At 41.6% G+C, this 17,830-nt stretch overlaps 2 protein-coding genes across 5 annotated transcripts; both read right to left on the bottom strand.

The window, feature by feature from the left end:
• Window positions 1–1,813: 1,813 nt before the first annotated feature.
• On the bottom strand, window positions 1,814–6,515 carry cfap161 (cilia and flagella associated protein 161; the record flags this gene model as incomplete). Its single annotated transcript, XM_080736922.1, has 9 exons — window positions 1,814–1,831; window positions 3,138–3,288; window positions 3,366–3,439; window positions 4,101–4,223; window positions 4,432–4,467; window positions 4,762–4,843; window positions 5,113–5,330; window positions 5,501–5,590; window positions 6,444–6,515. 9 exons carry the CDS (start codon window positions 6,513–6,515, stop codon window positions 1,814–1,816), a joined length of 864 nt encoding a protein of 287 aa, XP_080593048.1.
• A 1,306-nt stretch (window positions 6,516–7,821) lies between these two features.
• Window positions 7,822–17,727, bottom strand: cers3b (ceramide synthase 3b). Of its 4 annotated transcripts, none has more exons than XM_080737364.1 (11): window positions 17,611–17,727; window positions 14,750–14,923; window positions 14,333–14,450; window positions 12,716–12,834; window positions 11,729–11,786; window positions 11,428–11,478; window positions 11,230–11,322; window positions 10,921–11,049; window positions 9,573–9,679; window positions 8,519–8,672; window positions 7,822–8,365 (listed from the first exon to the last, which is right to left on the bottom strand). In XM_080737364.1, exons 2-11 carry the CDS (start codon window positions 14,920–14,922, stop codon window positions 8,225–8,227), a joined length of 1,143 nt encoding a protein of 380 aa, XP_080593490.1. In that variant the 5' UTR covers window position 14,923; window positions 17,611–17,727; the 3' UTR covers window positions 7,822–8,224. The 4 variants fall into 4 exon arrangements, with proteins under 4 accessions (XP_080593490.1, XP_080593492.1, XP_080593489.1 ...); XM_080737366.1 differs by having other exon boundaries at window positions 14,750–14,926; window positions 17,611–17,671; XM_080737363.1 differs by lacking the exon at window positions 17,611–17,727 and adding an exon at window positions 15,496–15,597.
• Window positions 17,728–17,830: the final 103 nt, after the last annotated feature.

Below are 17,830 nucleotides of genomic sequence, written 5' to 3'. Positions count from 1 at the left end.
CAAACCACTGTGTAGCCTACCGATTAAGAGATGTTATGTGTGTATGTCTTGGTGTTGGTGTGCACATTCTGCACAAGGCTTCTCCTACCCGCGCTTCCGAGGAGTACGTTGAACCCGTCGTTGGACTTGGCTGACGCGCCGTGGTCCTACGTCATTGTAGTCCTTATCGGCCATTTCTTGGGTAAAAACACAGGTGTTTCAATTGTTTGATTGCATAGAACTAATGCTATAGTCTAATCAGAACACCTGTGTAAGGCTGTGTTTACCCAAGAAATGGCCGCTCTTAGAACTACATTTGGCACACCCTCTATACCCTGGTTGTAATGTTCAAAATATAAGATGCAGGCAAGTTCTTCATGCATATGGTGTATTTATTACTTGCACCGTGCCAAAAGGTAAAACAGGTGAATAATCAAACATTTACTGCAAACAACTCGCGCCACATCATTCAAACAGGTAACTTGCAGTCAAAAACCTTTTGCCCTTCCGGGTCAAAACCTCCCAAAGGTGCCCATGAACTACTTGACCCTTATATAGCGCACAGCGCCACCCCTTGGTCACACCAATTAATTGAACAGGTTAATAGTGATTTGGCTCTTACAGACTGTATTGTGATTTATCACAATGGGGGCGTGTAGCACATTTCATAACCCTCTATCCAAAACAATAATACAATAAATGTGAAATTTTAACAATTGACTGCCTTTCAAGTAATAGGCGTTTCAAAGCCTGGATATATACCAGAACTCCATCCTACCCCAGACCTTGTGGCCTTTGCTGGTGTACAGTATGTAGTGCCAATAACAGTCAAGTCTCTGAAGAGGAGGATCATCAGCTACTTGCGAAGGTGGCTAGACCTGACCTACCCCGCAGTCTGAGCAGTACTGCTCTGTATCATGGCACCAGTAACAGCGATAAATGGCCTTTCTGAGGAATTAATGGTGTCACTGATACCATTAAGCTCCAAGGATCCAAACACTCAACAGGATGATATGGGAAGGAAGGAACATTGTGGGAAAGTGGAGTGCACTGCAAAGAAAGATCACCTGGTCCAACATCATAGTCCAAGCGGTCTATATGAGACTCTAAAGTCCAAGAAAGTGAGACACTTTCCTGCACTCTTTCTGAAAGATGAACACCTTAGCAGCTGCCCAAAAAAAAAATATTTGAAACAGGTACTATCGGCATGACCAGGTTCTCAAGGCAGTCGCTGAGTGTTACCATAGTGTAGCCATGGCCATCAGCAGCAGTAAGAGTCATCACTAGTCAAAGAGCATAGTTTTCCTCAGAGCCAGAGAGAAGACAGATGCCAGTTTCATTTGTAGACCTGTAATCCTATAGTGTGTGTATAGTTTCAATGTACAGACTATTGATTATACTATATTATAGGTTATTGGATTTACCTATGACTCTAGATTACTAATTCTATGCATTTGATGTATTACCTCATGTTTACCGTGCTTACTAGTAAGCCTCACCTACAAGCTAGAACAAAGTCTGGTCTTCTCATCACTGCCCCCGACAAGTGGAAGAGAGACCTGGCCTTCTTTTGTAGCCAGATGATCAGAGATCTCTGCCTACTTATACTGTCCTTTTGGGTAAATCTAAATTCGTTGTATGGGGCTTGAACGATGGAGAAAACCAGCACTAAAACCGGCGCACACTGCTTTGAAACTTTTATACCATCCCAATATGAAGGACTGCCCAAAACTCTTTAGATTGGTTCTGCAATGCTTTTTTTTCCCAAAATAGTTTCCACACAGTTTTAGACAATTTAATTTAGATGTCATCAGACATATCAGTAGACAGGAGACTAGTTCTGGGCATGCAGCTGAAGTTCACACCCAGGACAACATAGACACAGCTTTCGAGAAGGATTTGCAGGGCATTCTCTCCACAAAGCATTTACACTACTGGACTTCACCGGAGAGGCAAAGGGGAAGGCCATCAGAACTGCTAGTCAAGCTGCACAGAAAGCCACTACGTGGCCTTTGATCAAGAGGGCAGATAGTGCTAGAATGCAAGATCTGATCAACCACGGCGGTCGCCTGAGTGAGAGTAATCTGATATTGAAAGAACTAGGGATGGTCCGATCAGGTTTTTTGGAACCGATCACCGAGCACCGATCACAAAAGTTTGATCACCCGATCCCGATCAATCACCGATCTGATCAAGTTATTATTTATATTTTCTAAATGTTAATGTTTTAACTTTATTTCATTCATTCACTCATGAATTCATTTATATATTTGCCTTATAGTTATTTACCAGCATTACTATGTATTTATTATCATAGCAGTAACTAATTATTCCTTCAGCACTGTGGAAATCAATACCCCAAAATGGCCTCAAGTGGGCATACTGAACGGCTGGTTGATCAGATGCACCGATCGGATCGGATCGGTGAATTTACCTTTTGATCTAAACCACCGATTATCGCCGATCATGCTTTGATCGGCCCGATCCGATCCATTGCCGATTGATCGGTAACATCTCTAGAAAGAACTGATACACCAGATGACCCCAGGTTGACCCCAGGTCCCATCACTGTTCAATGCGTCATCTGCAGGATGTATCTTTCGTGATCTGCTGTTTTCTCATGGTGTTGCTTATCCAGTAGAAAGCAACTGTTTATTTGCTTAAAGGGATAGTAAAAATAAAAATAAAAATCTAGCGATTACTGACCCCATGGAGACTTGAATTCGTGGATATTTATTTGTTTTTGTTGCATCCCTAAGCCAATAATTTGATGACGACAGCGGTTCCCTATGGAGACACAAAGGAGTCTCTTTGTATCTCCATAGGAAACCACTACTGGTCACCAATTCTTTTGGCTTAGGGATGCAACAAAAACACATGAATTCAAGTCACAATGGGGTAATCGATAGAAATAAAATAATTTTGGGCTGAACTAGCCTATCCCTTTAATTCTAGTGTTCCATTGTTTCTACAACGTTAATACCATAAACATTTCAACTCCTTAAGAATAGCTACACCATGAACAAATTATTAAACCATTCTCAGAGAACCCACATTTATTGGCATATTTACAATATATTAAAAAGTTTGTTGCAGTACGTATATTACTCTGCTCTGTTTTCACTTGCACTAGGTTCTGCGAGTGGGAGCTCTGTCACTTCGTCTGCGGTTTGTGGACGGTCAAGAAGCAAAAGTCCCTCGCCTGCAGGGTCACAAGTTGATAACATCCAGTGGTTGTTGTCCTGTTCGGCTCTGTGGGAGTCCAGGAAAGTGTGGGCTGTCACCTCGTACTCGTTGCCATACGTGGTCCTGCAGACAGAACTGTCAGCTGCAGCACTACTCTGCCGATTTATTGGACGTTATTTTAAATTGAAAAGATAAATTACCATAGCTTCTGGTCACTGAGAACAGCAAGAGCCTGGTTTGTCTTGCAATGCATGATCAGTACTTGGGCATTCGCCTGTAGGGATACAAAGAGGGAGGTACAAAATATGTGTTAAAATAATACACTGGTGTTTAATCGCTATACACAATCTCTGAATAATGCTGGCAAATACTTGATGGGTATAGTATGCCCTTGGTCCCTTCCCAAACACGACATTCCAAGACTATAAAGCGCTTATCTAGGTTTATTTCTGTGAATAATAAAACATAAAGTATGATGACATATTTACGATTTGATAAATGGGTAGATAAATAGATAAATGGGTCAGGGCTAGACATTCCTATTTTTGTCCATGCCTTACCCCTTATCCCTAAACTTCTTTGCCTTTTTTTTATAATACTTCAAATAGCCGATCTACAAGCTCACAACGTGTCGATGTTAAACTATGTTATACTCATTTTTTTCAAAATGGTAAAAAAAGGCCATATTTTATTTTTCTTATTTTTATTCATGATACATCTGTTTATTAATGCATATTTGTATTCGGTATTCTGTGAATTAAAAATAATAGACTATATATATACTGTATATTAAAAAAAAGGCAAAGAAGTTTAGGCATAAGGGGTAAGGCATGGACGAAAATATAGCTCTATGTATAAACTAACCTTTTGTGACAATGAATGATAATGATGGGGGAGTAGAGAAAAGATGTGACAAGTGAGAGAATCAGACTTACAGGGACAGGCAGACCCTCATATTCAAGCCTCTCCTGGGGGTCAAAGTGCACAATCTTCCACCAAGAAATGAAAGAATTATCCTCCTCCAAAGTCACTTCCTGGAGGCGAGACACCTTAGCACACTTTGGATCAAATCACAGTATTTAGGTTTGACTGCTACAATGCTCCCTGCTTGAAAAACATCAAGCAGGGAGATAAAATACGTTATTTAGGTCAACTATGATTGCTATCCACAAACTGAACATACATGTTGTCCATGTGACGATAATTACGAAATAAATTGAGTTTCACTCTTCATTCTTCTGAAATAATAAATGAATGAAGGCCTACCTTCTGAAAGGTCCGCAGGTCACTGGTCAGATACAGCTGAAGGGCGAGGGGAAACAATTTTTACAACCACACAGTGGTTTATTAATCCCTGTGGATAAATGTCTCTTCTTGACCCATCATAACTACCGAGGAGCTCCCAGGAACCAGCTCCATCTCTGAGAACAGTGCCTTGGTCAAGAGCACTGGCAGAATGTATGTATGTCCCTAACTCTGGTGACTGAGAATGTGATCTATTTAGGTACTGTTATAGCCTAGTTAATGAGGTGCAAATTCCAGTGCCTCATATTTAGAAGTCCATGAGTGTGTTTACTATGTACTGAGGTGACTCACCCCTCCACCAAACCCACTGGTTGTTTTCAGAGCAAAACTTTGCTCAAAATTTAGAGGTGATCCCTCCGGACTGCCATCTACACTGAACACAGAGAAGCAGTGTTACAAACATATATTGATGTGTGCTGTGAATGCAAACTTAAAGTGATGGTTATACACACATTTATGGTAGTATGCTTCACTACATAGGCAAGAAAGTAGAAAGTGAAAAACCTAAACATTTAGGCCTACTACTACACATTTATTTCATAAAATAACATTACAATATCGCGCGCGCGCGCGCGCGTGCGTGCGTGCGTGTGCGCGCGCGTGTGTGTGTGCGTGCGTGTGTGTGCGTGCGCATGTGTGTACCTGGTGATAATGAAGGCAGTACGTGTGCAGGGCTGTACACTTCTTCCAGCAGTGACTCCACACGGAGCTTGAATGAGAGGATTAGGAGCCTTTGACAAGCTGTTGACGTCTGCATTGATACTGATTGCACTGCGTTCCCTATTTGGTCCTCCTGTATTCACCAACATCACAACGTCCCCAATGTGCAACCCACCGTCCTTTGAAGCAGACAGATTCACCTACAGCACAAGGGCACGACAGGGATACCGGTCACCAGTGCAATTATGTAATAAAATAATGATATTTTTGCATGGCATGGATGACTTTATTAACATAAAATTGAAGATAGATACTGTATGAAAAGCTCTTGAATGAAGGCTAATTAGCCTAATATTGGTCAGCTGTTTACCTGTCTCAGAATGTTATGTTTGAGGAAGTCTATTTTCTGCACTGTGAGCTCCCCCCTTGCTTTCTTCTCCAAAAACTCTTTCAATGAATCCTGCAAATGAAAACACATTACAAGCTTATTGGTTACATATAGGATTCTGCTTTTGGGGGTCCAGGGACCCCCAAGCTCCATAGGGGGGAGCCAGCGGGTCTCCAGTCAAATTTGTTTTCCCACTTTAACCTACTATTTTATAGCTACTTTGACTATTCAAAAATAGCCAGTGTTGTATTGTGATGTGTTATGAGCTTATAGATTTAAATAAATAAATCTATAGATAGAATAATTGTGTATAATTTCACAAATGTTTAAACAGATCTTTTCTTAAAAACATCACAAGGACAACAATGTAAAGATTTATTCAGAGCAGACATAGTGCAGGCAAAGGCTACAGTAGAAAAATTGATAAGTTAGGCCTACAGTCGAAAGGCTATGGTTTTATAATTTTAACACTACTTAACTGTTGCCTCAAAATACAGGTCTTCAGTAGGGGGTCTGGAACCCCTAGGGGTCCTCAGTCAGAGTCACTAAGGTGTTGTGAACCCTATTCTAGGGAAAACATATTCCAAAAAAGGCATACAGGATGGTGTTGTGAGCTTGTACATTGGCTAATTGTGGATGATAGGAAAATACAGACCATGAAGTAGAGCCAAAGGTCAATTCTACCAAGTGAGGGTCTAGTGGTTAAATGTCTGAAAATTACATATTAACAGAAAATATAACAAAAATGTACACAACAATGGTGCTATCAAATAATTCAATAATAATCTAAAGTGTAACATGCAGTAATCTAAAGTGTAACATGCAGCACAATTCAATACAATATATTGTCCCTGCTTAGTCTCTCTTTTAACTAATGGGTCCTTAATCGGCCTGGGAAAAAAATAGCCTACTCTTCTGAACAAACCTCTTCCAAGTATAGGTCTTCGTTCCAGTTTCCTAGGCGCACGTTATGGTGGTAAGTTCTGGTATAAGCCATATCAGATGTTATACTAAAATAAAATGATTGCCGCTATTAGGTTAACTTCTAGTGCTGGTTAATACCACAAGCAAAGTTTGTGTAATGGTATCTATGGAAACAATCACACACGGTGCGCAGAAATGAGGTTTCAGCTGATGATCGCTAGAGGGCGTGCTGGTCAAGCCCATAGCTGGAGGTGTTAGATCAGTATTCAAAGAGAGGTCAGGTGGCGACACCCAGAGGTCCATAGGGGGTTTCCACCGAGGTCCCAACTTCTCAGACAAAATCAGGTGTAATATCTATTACTAAATATAGTGAGGGGAAAGTTAGCCGATTGCTACATCAATCTGGGAACTAAATCTAAATCAATAGCTTTCTTAACAAATGTGTTCATAAAGGTGTTCAAACCCAACTCCCTTGACATACTTGGTTGGGGGTATCCCGAGGGCCTGGGATTAAAGGGGGAAAATAAAAAATGGCCAATATGAACGTATGAGGTGTGTAATTAGGGTATTTTTGGGCTGCTGAATCCATTCCAACCATTAGTTTTCAGTAAAAATAACTCCTTGGCCATAAAATAGGCCACACCCACTTTTGTGTGTCCATGAGACATAATATTGGCAATACAAAAAAATGGTTGGAGTAGGGTTTGAATTCATGAAAACTATTCAAGATCAGGCGGGTAAGCACACATCATGACACACAGGATAACATGATGCAATCTGACAAGGAACACTCAAACACAGGGTTTAAAACATAGGGACTAACAGGAAACAGGTGAACTTGAATGACATGACTGGCTAAGCCTTAGCCAATTAGGCCTATTTTATGGCCAAGGAATCATTTTAACTGAAAACTAATGGTTGGAATGGATTCAACAGCCCCAAAATACCCTAACTACACACCTCATACGTTCATATTGGCCATTTCTTATTTTTTCCCCCTTTAATCCCAGGCCCTCGGGATACCCCCAACTTTGATTCGCTCCCACAAAGTGTCAAGGGAGTTGGGTTTGACAAATTTCAGAGGTGATACTAGACACCTTTATGAACACATTTGTGAAGAAAGCTATTGATTTAGATTTAGTTCCCAGATTAATGTAGCAATCGGCTAACTTTCCCTCACTAATAGGCCAACTAATGTTAATGTAAAATGATGACACTTGGATATACAATTAGGAATGCTTTAAGAGAGTTTGTAGGGTCTCTAGCAGCTAGACCATGAAACTATGCTGAAATCTTAGTAATATACAGTTATACATATTAAAAGTATAAACGATTTAAATACAACGTAAAAATGGAAAAGACGACAATATTCATACATCCATGATTATTTATTGAAAAATGATATATTAAAGAGTAAAGAGACATATGAAAATCCTGTACTCAGGTCAGGAGAAGACACTTCACCAACACTAAAAAAGACACACATAAAGGATGCGTGTTTAGAGTTGCCACAATTTCATATTAACACTATGCAATTTCAGATTAACACTATGCACCGACTTCACTGAGCTCCAGCAAACATGAATTTATGACTCAAACATCATCTTAACATCATTCATTCTGGTCAAGTGTCTTGCCTCCGCTTATGTCAGTGGCTGGGTAATTTCAGGTCATCACTTGACTCTTGCCAACTGCTGGCATTTGGATGTGTGGTTCTTAGACTTCATTAGTCTCTCCGTTTGTCATTCGCCGTCTGTCTAAATGCCCTGTTGTCAGCCTGTATCAGTGCCCATTGGCACGACCTCTGACTCCAAGGCCATGTTTGTCACTCAGCCCATGGTTGCGCTTCTCCAGGGCGTTGCTCTCATTTTCCTCCTCTTCACTCTCATCTTCCTCATCATCACTCCTCTCATCCTTATCCAGCTACGGGACAGAGGAGAGACAAAAGAGAGAAAACTAAATTGTGAAGTAGAACGAAGAAGGAATGCTGAAAAGACATGTTGGGACAAAAAAAGAAAGAAAAAAAAGACATGTGTAACTTATATTATTGCTGCAAGAGTATGCACACTACGATACCTTGCCGCAGATGGACTTATACAGCATTTGTCCTATAAGAACGGCCCAGTAGAAGTGAAGCATTTGCAGCAAAGCCAGCATGGCGTTGAAGAAGTAGTAGCCAAAGAAGGGAGGATAAAACTCCGGAGGATAAACCCATGTACAGTGAATCAACCTGGAGAAGACGTATTCACATGACATTAAACAGACACATATCACTTTTAATAGTACTTTGAACACATTTCCTGCTATCCGAAACCGGAGATTTCCAGCTGTACCGCGCTGCCATGCCCGTAGATCCCAGAAATTTAATTAGCTTTAATCATTATGAAACAATTAAAAGTATGATCGCTGTATATAGCTGATTCTGACTCTTTAGGCCCGCCTCCTAACTGTATCCGCCCGTATTTCCGGTTTTGACCGGATCTAGGTTTCCGTATCCTGTCTAAGGCCCAATCGTAGCTCCGGTCCCATAGGTTTCCATTGTAAACAAGGAAGCTGCTTGCACGGCTATAACATGGTCTTTTTTCACGCAGACTTTTTTATTTGGAAGCTGTTCGATTCTTTTACCCACCTGGCATATGATCTGCGCACATATCGTCTGCTATGTGCGCGACGTGCCCTCGCAGGAACATAGTGCACAGCTCGGCGTTTTACATGAGTTTTTCTGTAAACAGCGGCAGATACAGCCTGACAATGGATATTTATTTTTCCAATGGGATTGTTTTTTTCGAAAGCTGCGGTCCGGTCTGCAACGCTGGTACATATTACATGCACAGATCGTGCGTGATGCGTGCACGTGCCCACTTTAAAAGGTAAGGACAATTTGGCAGTTGCTGAGTTCAGGCTATGTTTAAAATGGCAGAGAAAAAGTTAATAACAGAGCTTTTGGAATGAAAAATATAAGGTAACACATCATACATCAAATGAATTACAGAAAGTTGAAATGAGATAAAGATGTACTGTATAGGAGAGAGTAAAGCCCTATTTACACTCTGCTCGTTGGAAATTAAGTCTTAATATTTATTCATTAAGACAATGGTCATGTAAAAAAAAAGTAACTCAAATAACTCACCAGAATGGCAAAATGACAAGTCTTGTCAGTATAAACAGGAGTGTGAACACGATGAAGACGACATTGGCAGCCCACTGCCACTTGAGATAGAATAACATTTTTGCACCCTGTCAGACGATGAGGGAAAATCAGTTCATTGATCATTGTATATTAATGTATACATTGTGAGGCATTTCTCTTTAGCTTAAGAGGAGAGAAGGACTTAGAAGTAACACAGATCCTTGACCCAGATTTGAGCTCAGGACATGGGCACAAAGATTTCTTAAAAAGACACCCCATAAATATTCTTTTTCAACAACTTGTATGTCCAAAACCTTCTCTTTTTGTGTTATTATTTTAAAAATGATTTAAAATAGTGAAAATAGCCGATCTACAAGCACACAACGCCTCGCGATTGCGCTTGTAGATCTGCTATTTTCACTACTTGTGTGACACTTTTGTATGATGAAGTAGGGCTTTTATTTTACCAAAATCATACACATTTGAACCTAGGAGATACAAGGTTTTTGCCTGACAGTGACTTTCACTCCCAGCACCTTATATTTATAGCATATTTTAGAGATTATGTTGTGAAAAAACATTGAGATATAGCCATTTTAGTTAGAACTGAATGAAAATAACTTTGTACTTCAAGTTTAAAATGATACTAAATATTTTTTTAAGTGTCCAAATAAATTCCAGATATTATCAAATTATCTCGCGGCACCTCATGACTGCCATCACGGCACCCCAGGGTGCCCCGTCACCCACTTTGAAAACCCCTGGTCTAGAGTTCAGCAAGCCCTGCTTACGGCAAACAAAGTTCTTGTTTGTTATATGGACGGGTTTCTGGTCCACGTTACACTGATAAGAAATAGATGCGTGCGCAGGGTCAGTACCAAAATTAGCCAATGAAACCAGCGCTCCCCAAAACAACAGGTTTGGGGATTGGTAGGAAATGGGAATTGATTACATGATACAGTCACCTGTGCATTTAGTCTCAATGTTTGTAAACAAGAAACCCGTCTATGGAATACGATGCAGACATTAGTCCTCCTTATGCCAATAAATCCCCCTCACACATGTCTGTGCTTTGTCACTACGGTTGTACCCTACTGGCACACCTGCCAGTGCAGAGCCCCCAATGGGAGGATGAAGTGCCTCTGTCCTACACCTCCCGTTCAACACCCCCTGCCAACATGCTCTGCCACAGGCCATAGGAGCTACTGGATTGCCCTCAATGCCTGGCTTCCCTCGCCTGAACATGGTCATTTGTGTTCAAACCACTAGACTCTGTGGTGGTGGTGGACAGGTATGATGATGATAAGTATTAATGATGGTTTCATGTCACTGTGAAATTGGGGTTTACCTCCAGAAATATGTCCGCAGAGTCATGCGTTGCCATGACAAGGGTTCCAATACGGATATAATTAGAAATCCAGGAAAAACCCAGCAGGGTCAGTGTGGCTAAATGGTGGAGAACCTGCTCTGTGAAGTCCTATACAAAGACAAACAATGCAGACAAACATGCAATTAGATCAGATGAGATGTACTATATATTGTTTGAAAGAGTGACATTCAGGTAACCAAATAACGTGCTTTAAAATGAAACTCTTTCATTGTCTCTGTTTGAGATACATACAATTAACAACCTAGTGAAACATAAAAGTGCACTGACCTTCCGTTTCACATCACATGTGAGGCTTAGGAGCAGAGAGAGATAGAAGGCCATTTCCATGAGGTAATACCAGTACTGAGATGGCAGCATAGACTACATGGACAATACAGACGTATAGAAACACAATAATAAATTAAATCACACTTGAAATACCGTGCAAACTTTTAGGAGAGGAATTCAGTGGACCTCATCTCTTACCTGTTTAGGGAAGCCTACCCAAACCTCCCTCAGATTATAAAACCAAGGTTTCTGAAAACACACAGAAGAACAGCATGAGGGAGGTGATGAAACATTTAAAAGCAGTGCAGAGGATAGACCAACATGCTCATACATGTTAGCTTAGCACAGTGAGTACACTACATCAGCTGTCAGTGTGAGAAAAACCCTGAAGCCGGAGGGGAGGGGGATAGTGACTCATTGTCATGTGTGAGTACCACAAGTATTTTAGCGATGATGAGGAAGGAAAAGATTCAGTAGTACTAGTAGCAGTGATACTCACATCATAGACAGCCAAGATTCCCCCGATGAATGCAAAAAAGTAGAATGCACATCTCCAGCTGTTAAGAGGCAGACACAACAGACACAATGTGGTCATACAACAACAGATAATCACACACTAATGTACATCACTCACATGCATATTATATCAGGGGTTGACACTAAGGTCTCAGAGGCACTGTCATGATCTACTTGCCCTCAGGTCTTGGCCACTTGCCACCCCCCCACCCCCCCACCAAAAAACAAAAAAAGAAAAGAAAATAATCATAGACCTGGTTGCTTGTTTCTCTCTCACAAACAAAACCTGGCAACACTGGACAGCAGACGAGTTGGAGATGTGATGTGTTTATCTTAGCACAGACAGAACACTAACATGCAGGCTGCAGTGGACCCAGTGACACTGACACACATGCTGCTTATGATTAAATGCATTTTGTAGCGCAATAGAGTGGATGTGTGTGGCTGGCTACCAACAGGGAGGGAAACATCGGAAAAGCACTGTTGATAGCACGGAAAAAAGACACTTTGCACGGAAAATAGACGCTTCGCAGACATTTTTAGCGCTCGAGCACTCCTTCAGCAGCCTTTGCTATAGATTTCGGCACTTTTACGGGCAACCGTTAGTGTCAAATGCGAGGCAATTCAAAGTGCTTTGAAGAATAAAAAACAAATACATTCAGTGCAACAATGCATTTTAAAAATAAATAAAATAAAATGTATATATATAATATTACAAACAATTAAAATAAGAAAATAGTATATCATCAGTAAATCATGGTGGAATAAGCAATGTTAAATGAATAGGTTTTTAAATTGGACTTAAAAACGGCTATGGTTGTGGATTGTCAGATGTAAAGTGGAATATTATTCCAGATGTGTGGTGCATAATGGTGAAAGGCTGCTTCACCATGTTTTGTTCCAACAGTATTAACAATTAGCAAGCCAACCCCCGATGACCCAAGGGTTCTAGTGGGTTCATATGGCTGACCTGGCTTCGCGGAACTTTTTCCGGAGGCCTGGTCGCTCCCAGTTCCTCTTCCGCCTAAACCAGATTTGAAGTCTTCTTTCTGACCAGCTGGTCTTCTTACACAGAGAACTCACATCAGCCTGAGACACAAAGAGAAAGGATTTACATTGCCACACTGTTTCCACCTACCATTATAGTGTATGGTATGGTTGCATTTCCCTGAAGCAACACAGACAGATGATCAGAGATGTCTTTTTGGGGAAATCGGCCACCATCAACATCCCAATATGAAGGACTGCCCTAAAGGCTCTTTATGTTGCTGATCTTCACAACAGAGAGAGCGAGAAGCTCCCCCTTATCCACTTGATCCCTAGCATCCCTATAGAGGGTATGCGCATGCATAAAGTGAATGGCAAATCGAGTGGCAAAGTGAGTGGCAAAGTGAGTTTAACGTTGTTTAATGTTGTTTAATGCAATCAGATAGGACTTTTCTGTTTGGTGTATGGGCTGTCAAGTCTTTTTTGCCACTGAGTAGGTGCTCCCGCATAACTTCCTGGTATGATGATGATGTCACGCGCATACCCTCTATTCTGGGGGGGCGGGAAATTGCAAAAAACAGCTGATCTATACGATCACAATGAATCACGTTGCCACGACATTTGGTGTAGCGGGGAAAAAAGGGCACCAAGTAAAGAGGCAACTCGTGTCCAGTTTACTGGGTAGACTCACTCTGGCCACAATATCCGCTGTAGGTTGCATAACTGAAGTGGCGTAAGTGCTGCAGTTAAGGGAAGTTACGCCATGCATTGCAGGTCTGTTTACATCCGCCAGCGAAACAAACCTAAATAGATTGTAGCTCTTAACTCACTTTTGAGGCGCACCACAGACATATGCGTGAAACATCTTCTCCTTATCGTCTGAGAATGGCCACTGGGGGCGCCGTACTAATGCATTCTCAATGGAAGGTTGTTTGGTGTTTTGTCGTTGCCGTGTCTCTTCAAGAGCGTACAGGCTGCGGTTGAGCTAGAGACACGGCAACGACAAAAAACCAAACAACCTTCCATTGACAATGCATTAGTACGGCGCCCCCAGTGGCCATTCTCAGCCGATAAGGAGAAGATGTTTCACGCAGCTGTGTGAGTCCAGCCTAATAGGTGCAACTTTGTCAGAATCCATGTTTTTATTTGGATATTGTTTATTACGAGCGCAACCAAAGGGTCGGGAGAAGTAGAACAGTTTTTTTGCCAGCGGGGAAAACACCACACTAAAAACAATAACATCCGGTGAAATGCTATTTGTACCCTGTCTATATATATAACATGTCACAATGCGACATAGCTCTGTTTACACAATGCTGTACCCCCTCCAACTGTACATATGTTCCCCATTTTCAACTGTTTTTATTGTATTTGTGATACTTGCTTTGGCAATGTAAACGTATGTTTTCTCATGCCAATAAAGCTCCTTTGAATTGAATTGAATTGAATTGAAATTCTCCCGGCGGAAGTAGCAATGTTCTATGCCGCATCAGCCTCACGTCGTAACCAGGCTTTTCTCTTGGCAGATGAGTAAGCCTGGCTAGGCGAGGCTAGGGTAGACTGGGTTTAACAAGTGGGTAAAGTAGAGTGGTTAACATACTTGCGACGGGACTCGTGACTGGTGGCGGAAGTATTGTTCTAGGATGTGGTTGGGCTCGGCTGGGCGACGCACCGCATCCCGGATTCCAAGATAATCAGCCAGATGGGAGCCCACATACCTACACACACACACACACACACACACACACACACACACACACACAGATTCTGAGACTATCTTTTCAAGGACACCCAGTATATGCATTTACAGCAGCAGGCCACGGACCACCAATTGATGCAATTTCTTAACTCTGAGACCCCAACCTTCACTGTCTTCCTCAGTGTTAATTTAACTGACAGTGTACAAATGGAACCAAATGGACCTGTATGGGTCCACTTGGCTACAGACCTGTAAGGCTCCATTTGGTATCCTAACTATTAGTCAAATTAAACCACAAGTCATCACACACACACTCACCTCTCAAACAGGTATCTGGCGAGGAGCAGCCCCAGGGCACAGGGCAGAGCAGCATAGAGATGAGAAGCTTTCGCATAGACCAGCCCATCACGGTCCTCTAGATCTGACCAGGTGAGGTTACTAGGCAGCCATAGACGCTCCGACAACAACCACCCTGTGACTGACTCCAACATGCTGCTGCCATCAAACATGGAACACAACAAAGAGAAAGAGGGGGTCTTCAATCTATCTTACCCCAAATGATGGATGTTAAAGGTACGCGTGTTTAAGCTGAATTCTTCATTGCATGCAGCACATACAGTCGGTGTCAGTGTTTGTGCTGGTTGTAAAGCATTCAGCTTTACAACCAGCACATCCTACTACAGTACACACTAAACGTGGCTGCTATTAAGCTTCCATGTGGAGCAACAGGGCGGTGGTTTAAGGCAAATCAAGCCGCCTGGGGTCCCTCTCTGTCGGGCATGGCACTGGCATTTCCCCCGGCAGGCTGAGGAAAGGCATTCAGAATTTAGCACCTAATTGTTATCACAGATCCTTATATCCACAGCTGTTCGGTATTTAACCCCTCTCCAAATTCATTAAGCTTAACAAGAAAAAGAAAAAAAAAAGAAAAGAAAAGAGAATAAATACATCACAGACCGTTATACACAGTTTTCCCCCCAAGGAGAGCCTTTAACAAACTGGTGTCTAATACTTTTCATCGGCAAGTCTGCACAAAGACATTAAAGATATTAAGGAACACATACTGTAACGGGAGGCTGAACGTTGAAGATCAATCAGAAATCAGAGACGGTTATCTTTGTTGAAATGAGTCTGCCCCGACTGACCAGACACTGCTAACGTCAGTTGTTATGCTCTTGTGATTGGCGACCAGCAAGGATTGTGGGTATTGTAGTATTTGTCACGGAAGCGTGCGAACCTTTCTCCCATAGATAGTTCAAATTTATCTTTATTGGTTTATAAAGAAAACAGTAATTAAATAGTCTATAACACCATTAAAGATTATGAAGCTACATGATATGATTTGGCAAATTGTGATTGTGCAATCAATGGGTAATAAAAAGGATAGGTGGGCGGGCTGTCAGATCGTGCCAGTCGTGGGCACCAAGGAAGAGTGGGCATCTTTCTCGTTATGTAGGTCTACATGGCCGTTATTCTTTCCAAAATGTGTTTTTTTTAAGTAAAGTAAAGTGTACATGATTAGAACATGCTCAAACATTCAACAACTAAGGTCTACTATTTTATATTTCTCCAACTGCTACAAATTGCTACAAACCTGTATAGGCGAGTCATTTTGGGGCATAAAAACAAGAAGTTGAAGGCTAAGTCAATAGATAATGATATGTGCATGTTCACATCTACTTTTTCTTCTTCTTCTTCTTTTTTACATTTTGGACAGGTGCCCAGATGTCCTAGTTCCCCCCTATCATGTAGCCTATATGCCATTTCCAAAATGTAAAAGGTCAAAAAGATATTGGGCAACATGATTTCTTTATTTTACTGCTTACATTGGTCACTACACATAATGTCCATTTATATCCAATTGATGCTTTTTGGTTTTGGCACACTTTTTTTATCACTTACTACTTACTACAGTTAGTGGCCTACCACACCTGCATTTATTACTTTATAGTTTATTGGACAATGTTTGCAATGATTTCACACAAATTGTAATCTTGTGAATAAGAGTCGAGATAGCATATCAAAGGGCAAGTGATAATAAAGGTTGAGTTGACACTATAGAGTTGGCAATGATTAAATGGAGCTTAAAGTCCCTCTTCCTGTGGACTCTGCCCGTTATCTACAATGCAGAAAGCAAACTGATATCCTCATGAGGTCTACATGGACATGGTCAGGGCAGGGGTGTCGCACCAAATTCTGGGCCCTGGGTACAAGGATTCACTGCGGGCCCCCCATGAATGTTCTTCATAAGGGGAGCTTATAACTATTGAAAAATTGCAGATATACAAGCTCACAGCACGGCACAGAACTGTCATGTTTCTGTGACAGTGGTGCTCAAATCTTTTCATGTAAAGGACTCCCAAAATTATATGTATTTGGCCACGGACCCCCATCTCAAAATATTTAGTTCCAGGGTCCCCCAGAAGCAAAATGTGAGTTACAATATTCAAAGATTTGCACACATTTTCACAACTTTTCAAGACGCACTGTGAGCGTGTATATCTGCTATTTTCCAATAGCTAAAGTATAAAATAATTAAGGCCCCCTCCATCTTGGGCCCCTAGTAACTCAGTCCCACTTTCCCCCCCATTGTGACACTCGTGTCAGAGCAATAACAACCACATGGAAACAGTCAAACAACCAACATACCTGGAAGCAATGTTGCCTTTGGGACAGACACGTTTCAACTGGATAAGGGTGAGGTAGTTTTTGTCATGTGTAAAGGAACAATATAGGCCTACAGTATCACTGAAATATGCAGTCTTGCCCTCTGTCTTCACCAAGCTCTCTGAATAGGTTAATATTCTACCAAATTACTGAATGTATCACTTTTACCATGCCTAGGCCTATACAAACAAGCACACACATACCCACACTCACCTTCAGAGCAATGTAAATTGTGACAAGCCAGTTACAAGCCATGCAGCTACAATGATATATTGTATATTTATGAAATCCCACACAGTCCTTGCAAACCTCTATGGGAGAATTTTCAATGACTGCTGTGCATGTGTGTGTGTGTGTGTGTGTGTGTGTGTGTGTGTGTGTGTGTGTGTGTGTGTGTGTGTGTGTGTGTGTGTGTGTGTGTGTGTGTGTGTGTGTGTGTGTGTGTGTGTGTGTGTGTGTGTGTGTGTGAGAGTGTGTGTGTGAGAGTGTGTGTGGACAGTGTGGTCACTCACTTGATAGTGGGAAGAGGCTGTAGCCTCTTTTCTCTCGTTCTGTCTTGTTATCGTTTCTCTCCTTGTCTCTATGACCGGTTGACTCTGTGATCACACTCTCACATTGCTGTCCTCTTCAGTTCAGCAGGGGGGAAAACGTGGGGTTTGTTTAAAGACTGCTGCCTGCATCTCAGCTGCAGCAGATATGTGAGTACTATAGTTTTCATATACCCTCACCTGG

Source organism: Nannobrachium achirus (genome assembly GCF_963921795.1).
Source record: "Nannobrachium achirus genome assembly, chromosome: 11".
NCBI lineage: Eukaryota > Metazoa > Chordata > Actinopteri > Myctophiformes > Myctophidae > Nannobrachium > Nannobrachium achirus.
The sequence above is the reverse complement of the archived record's forward strand: the minus strand, read 5'-3'. Positions and strand labels throughout refer to the sequence as shown.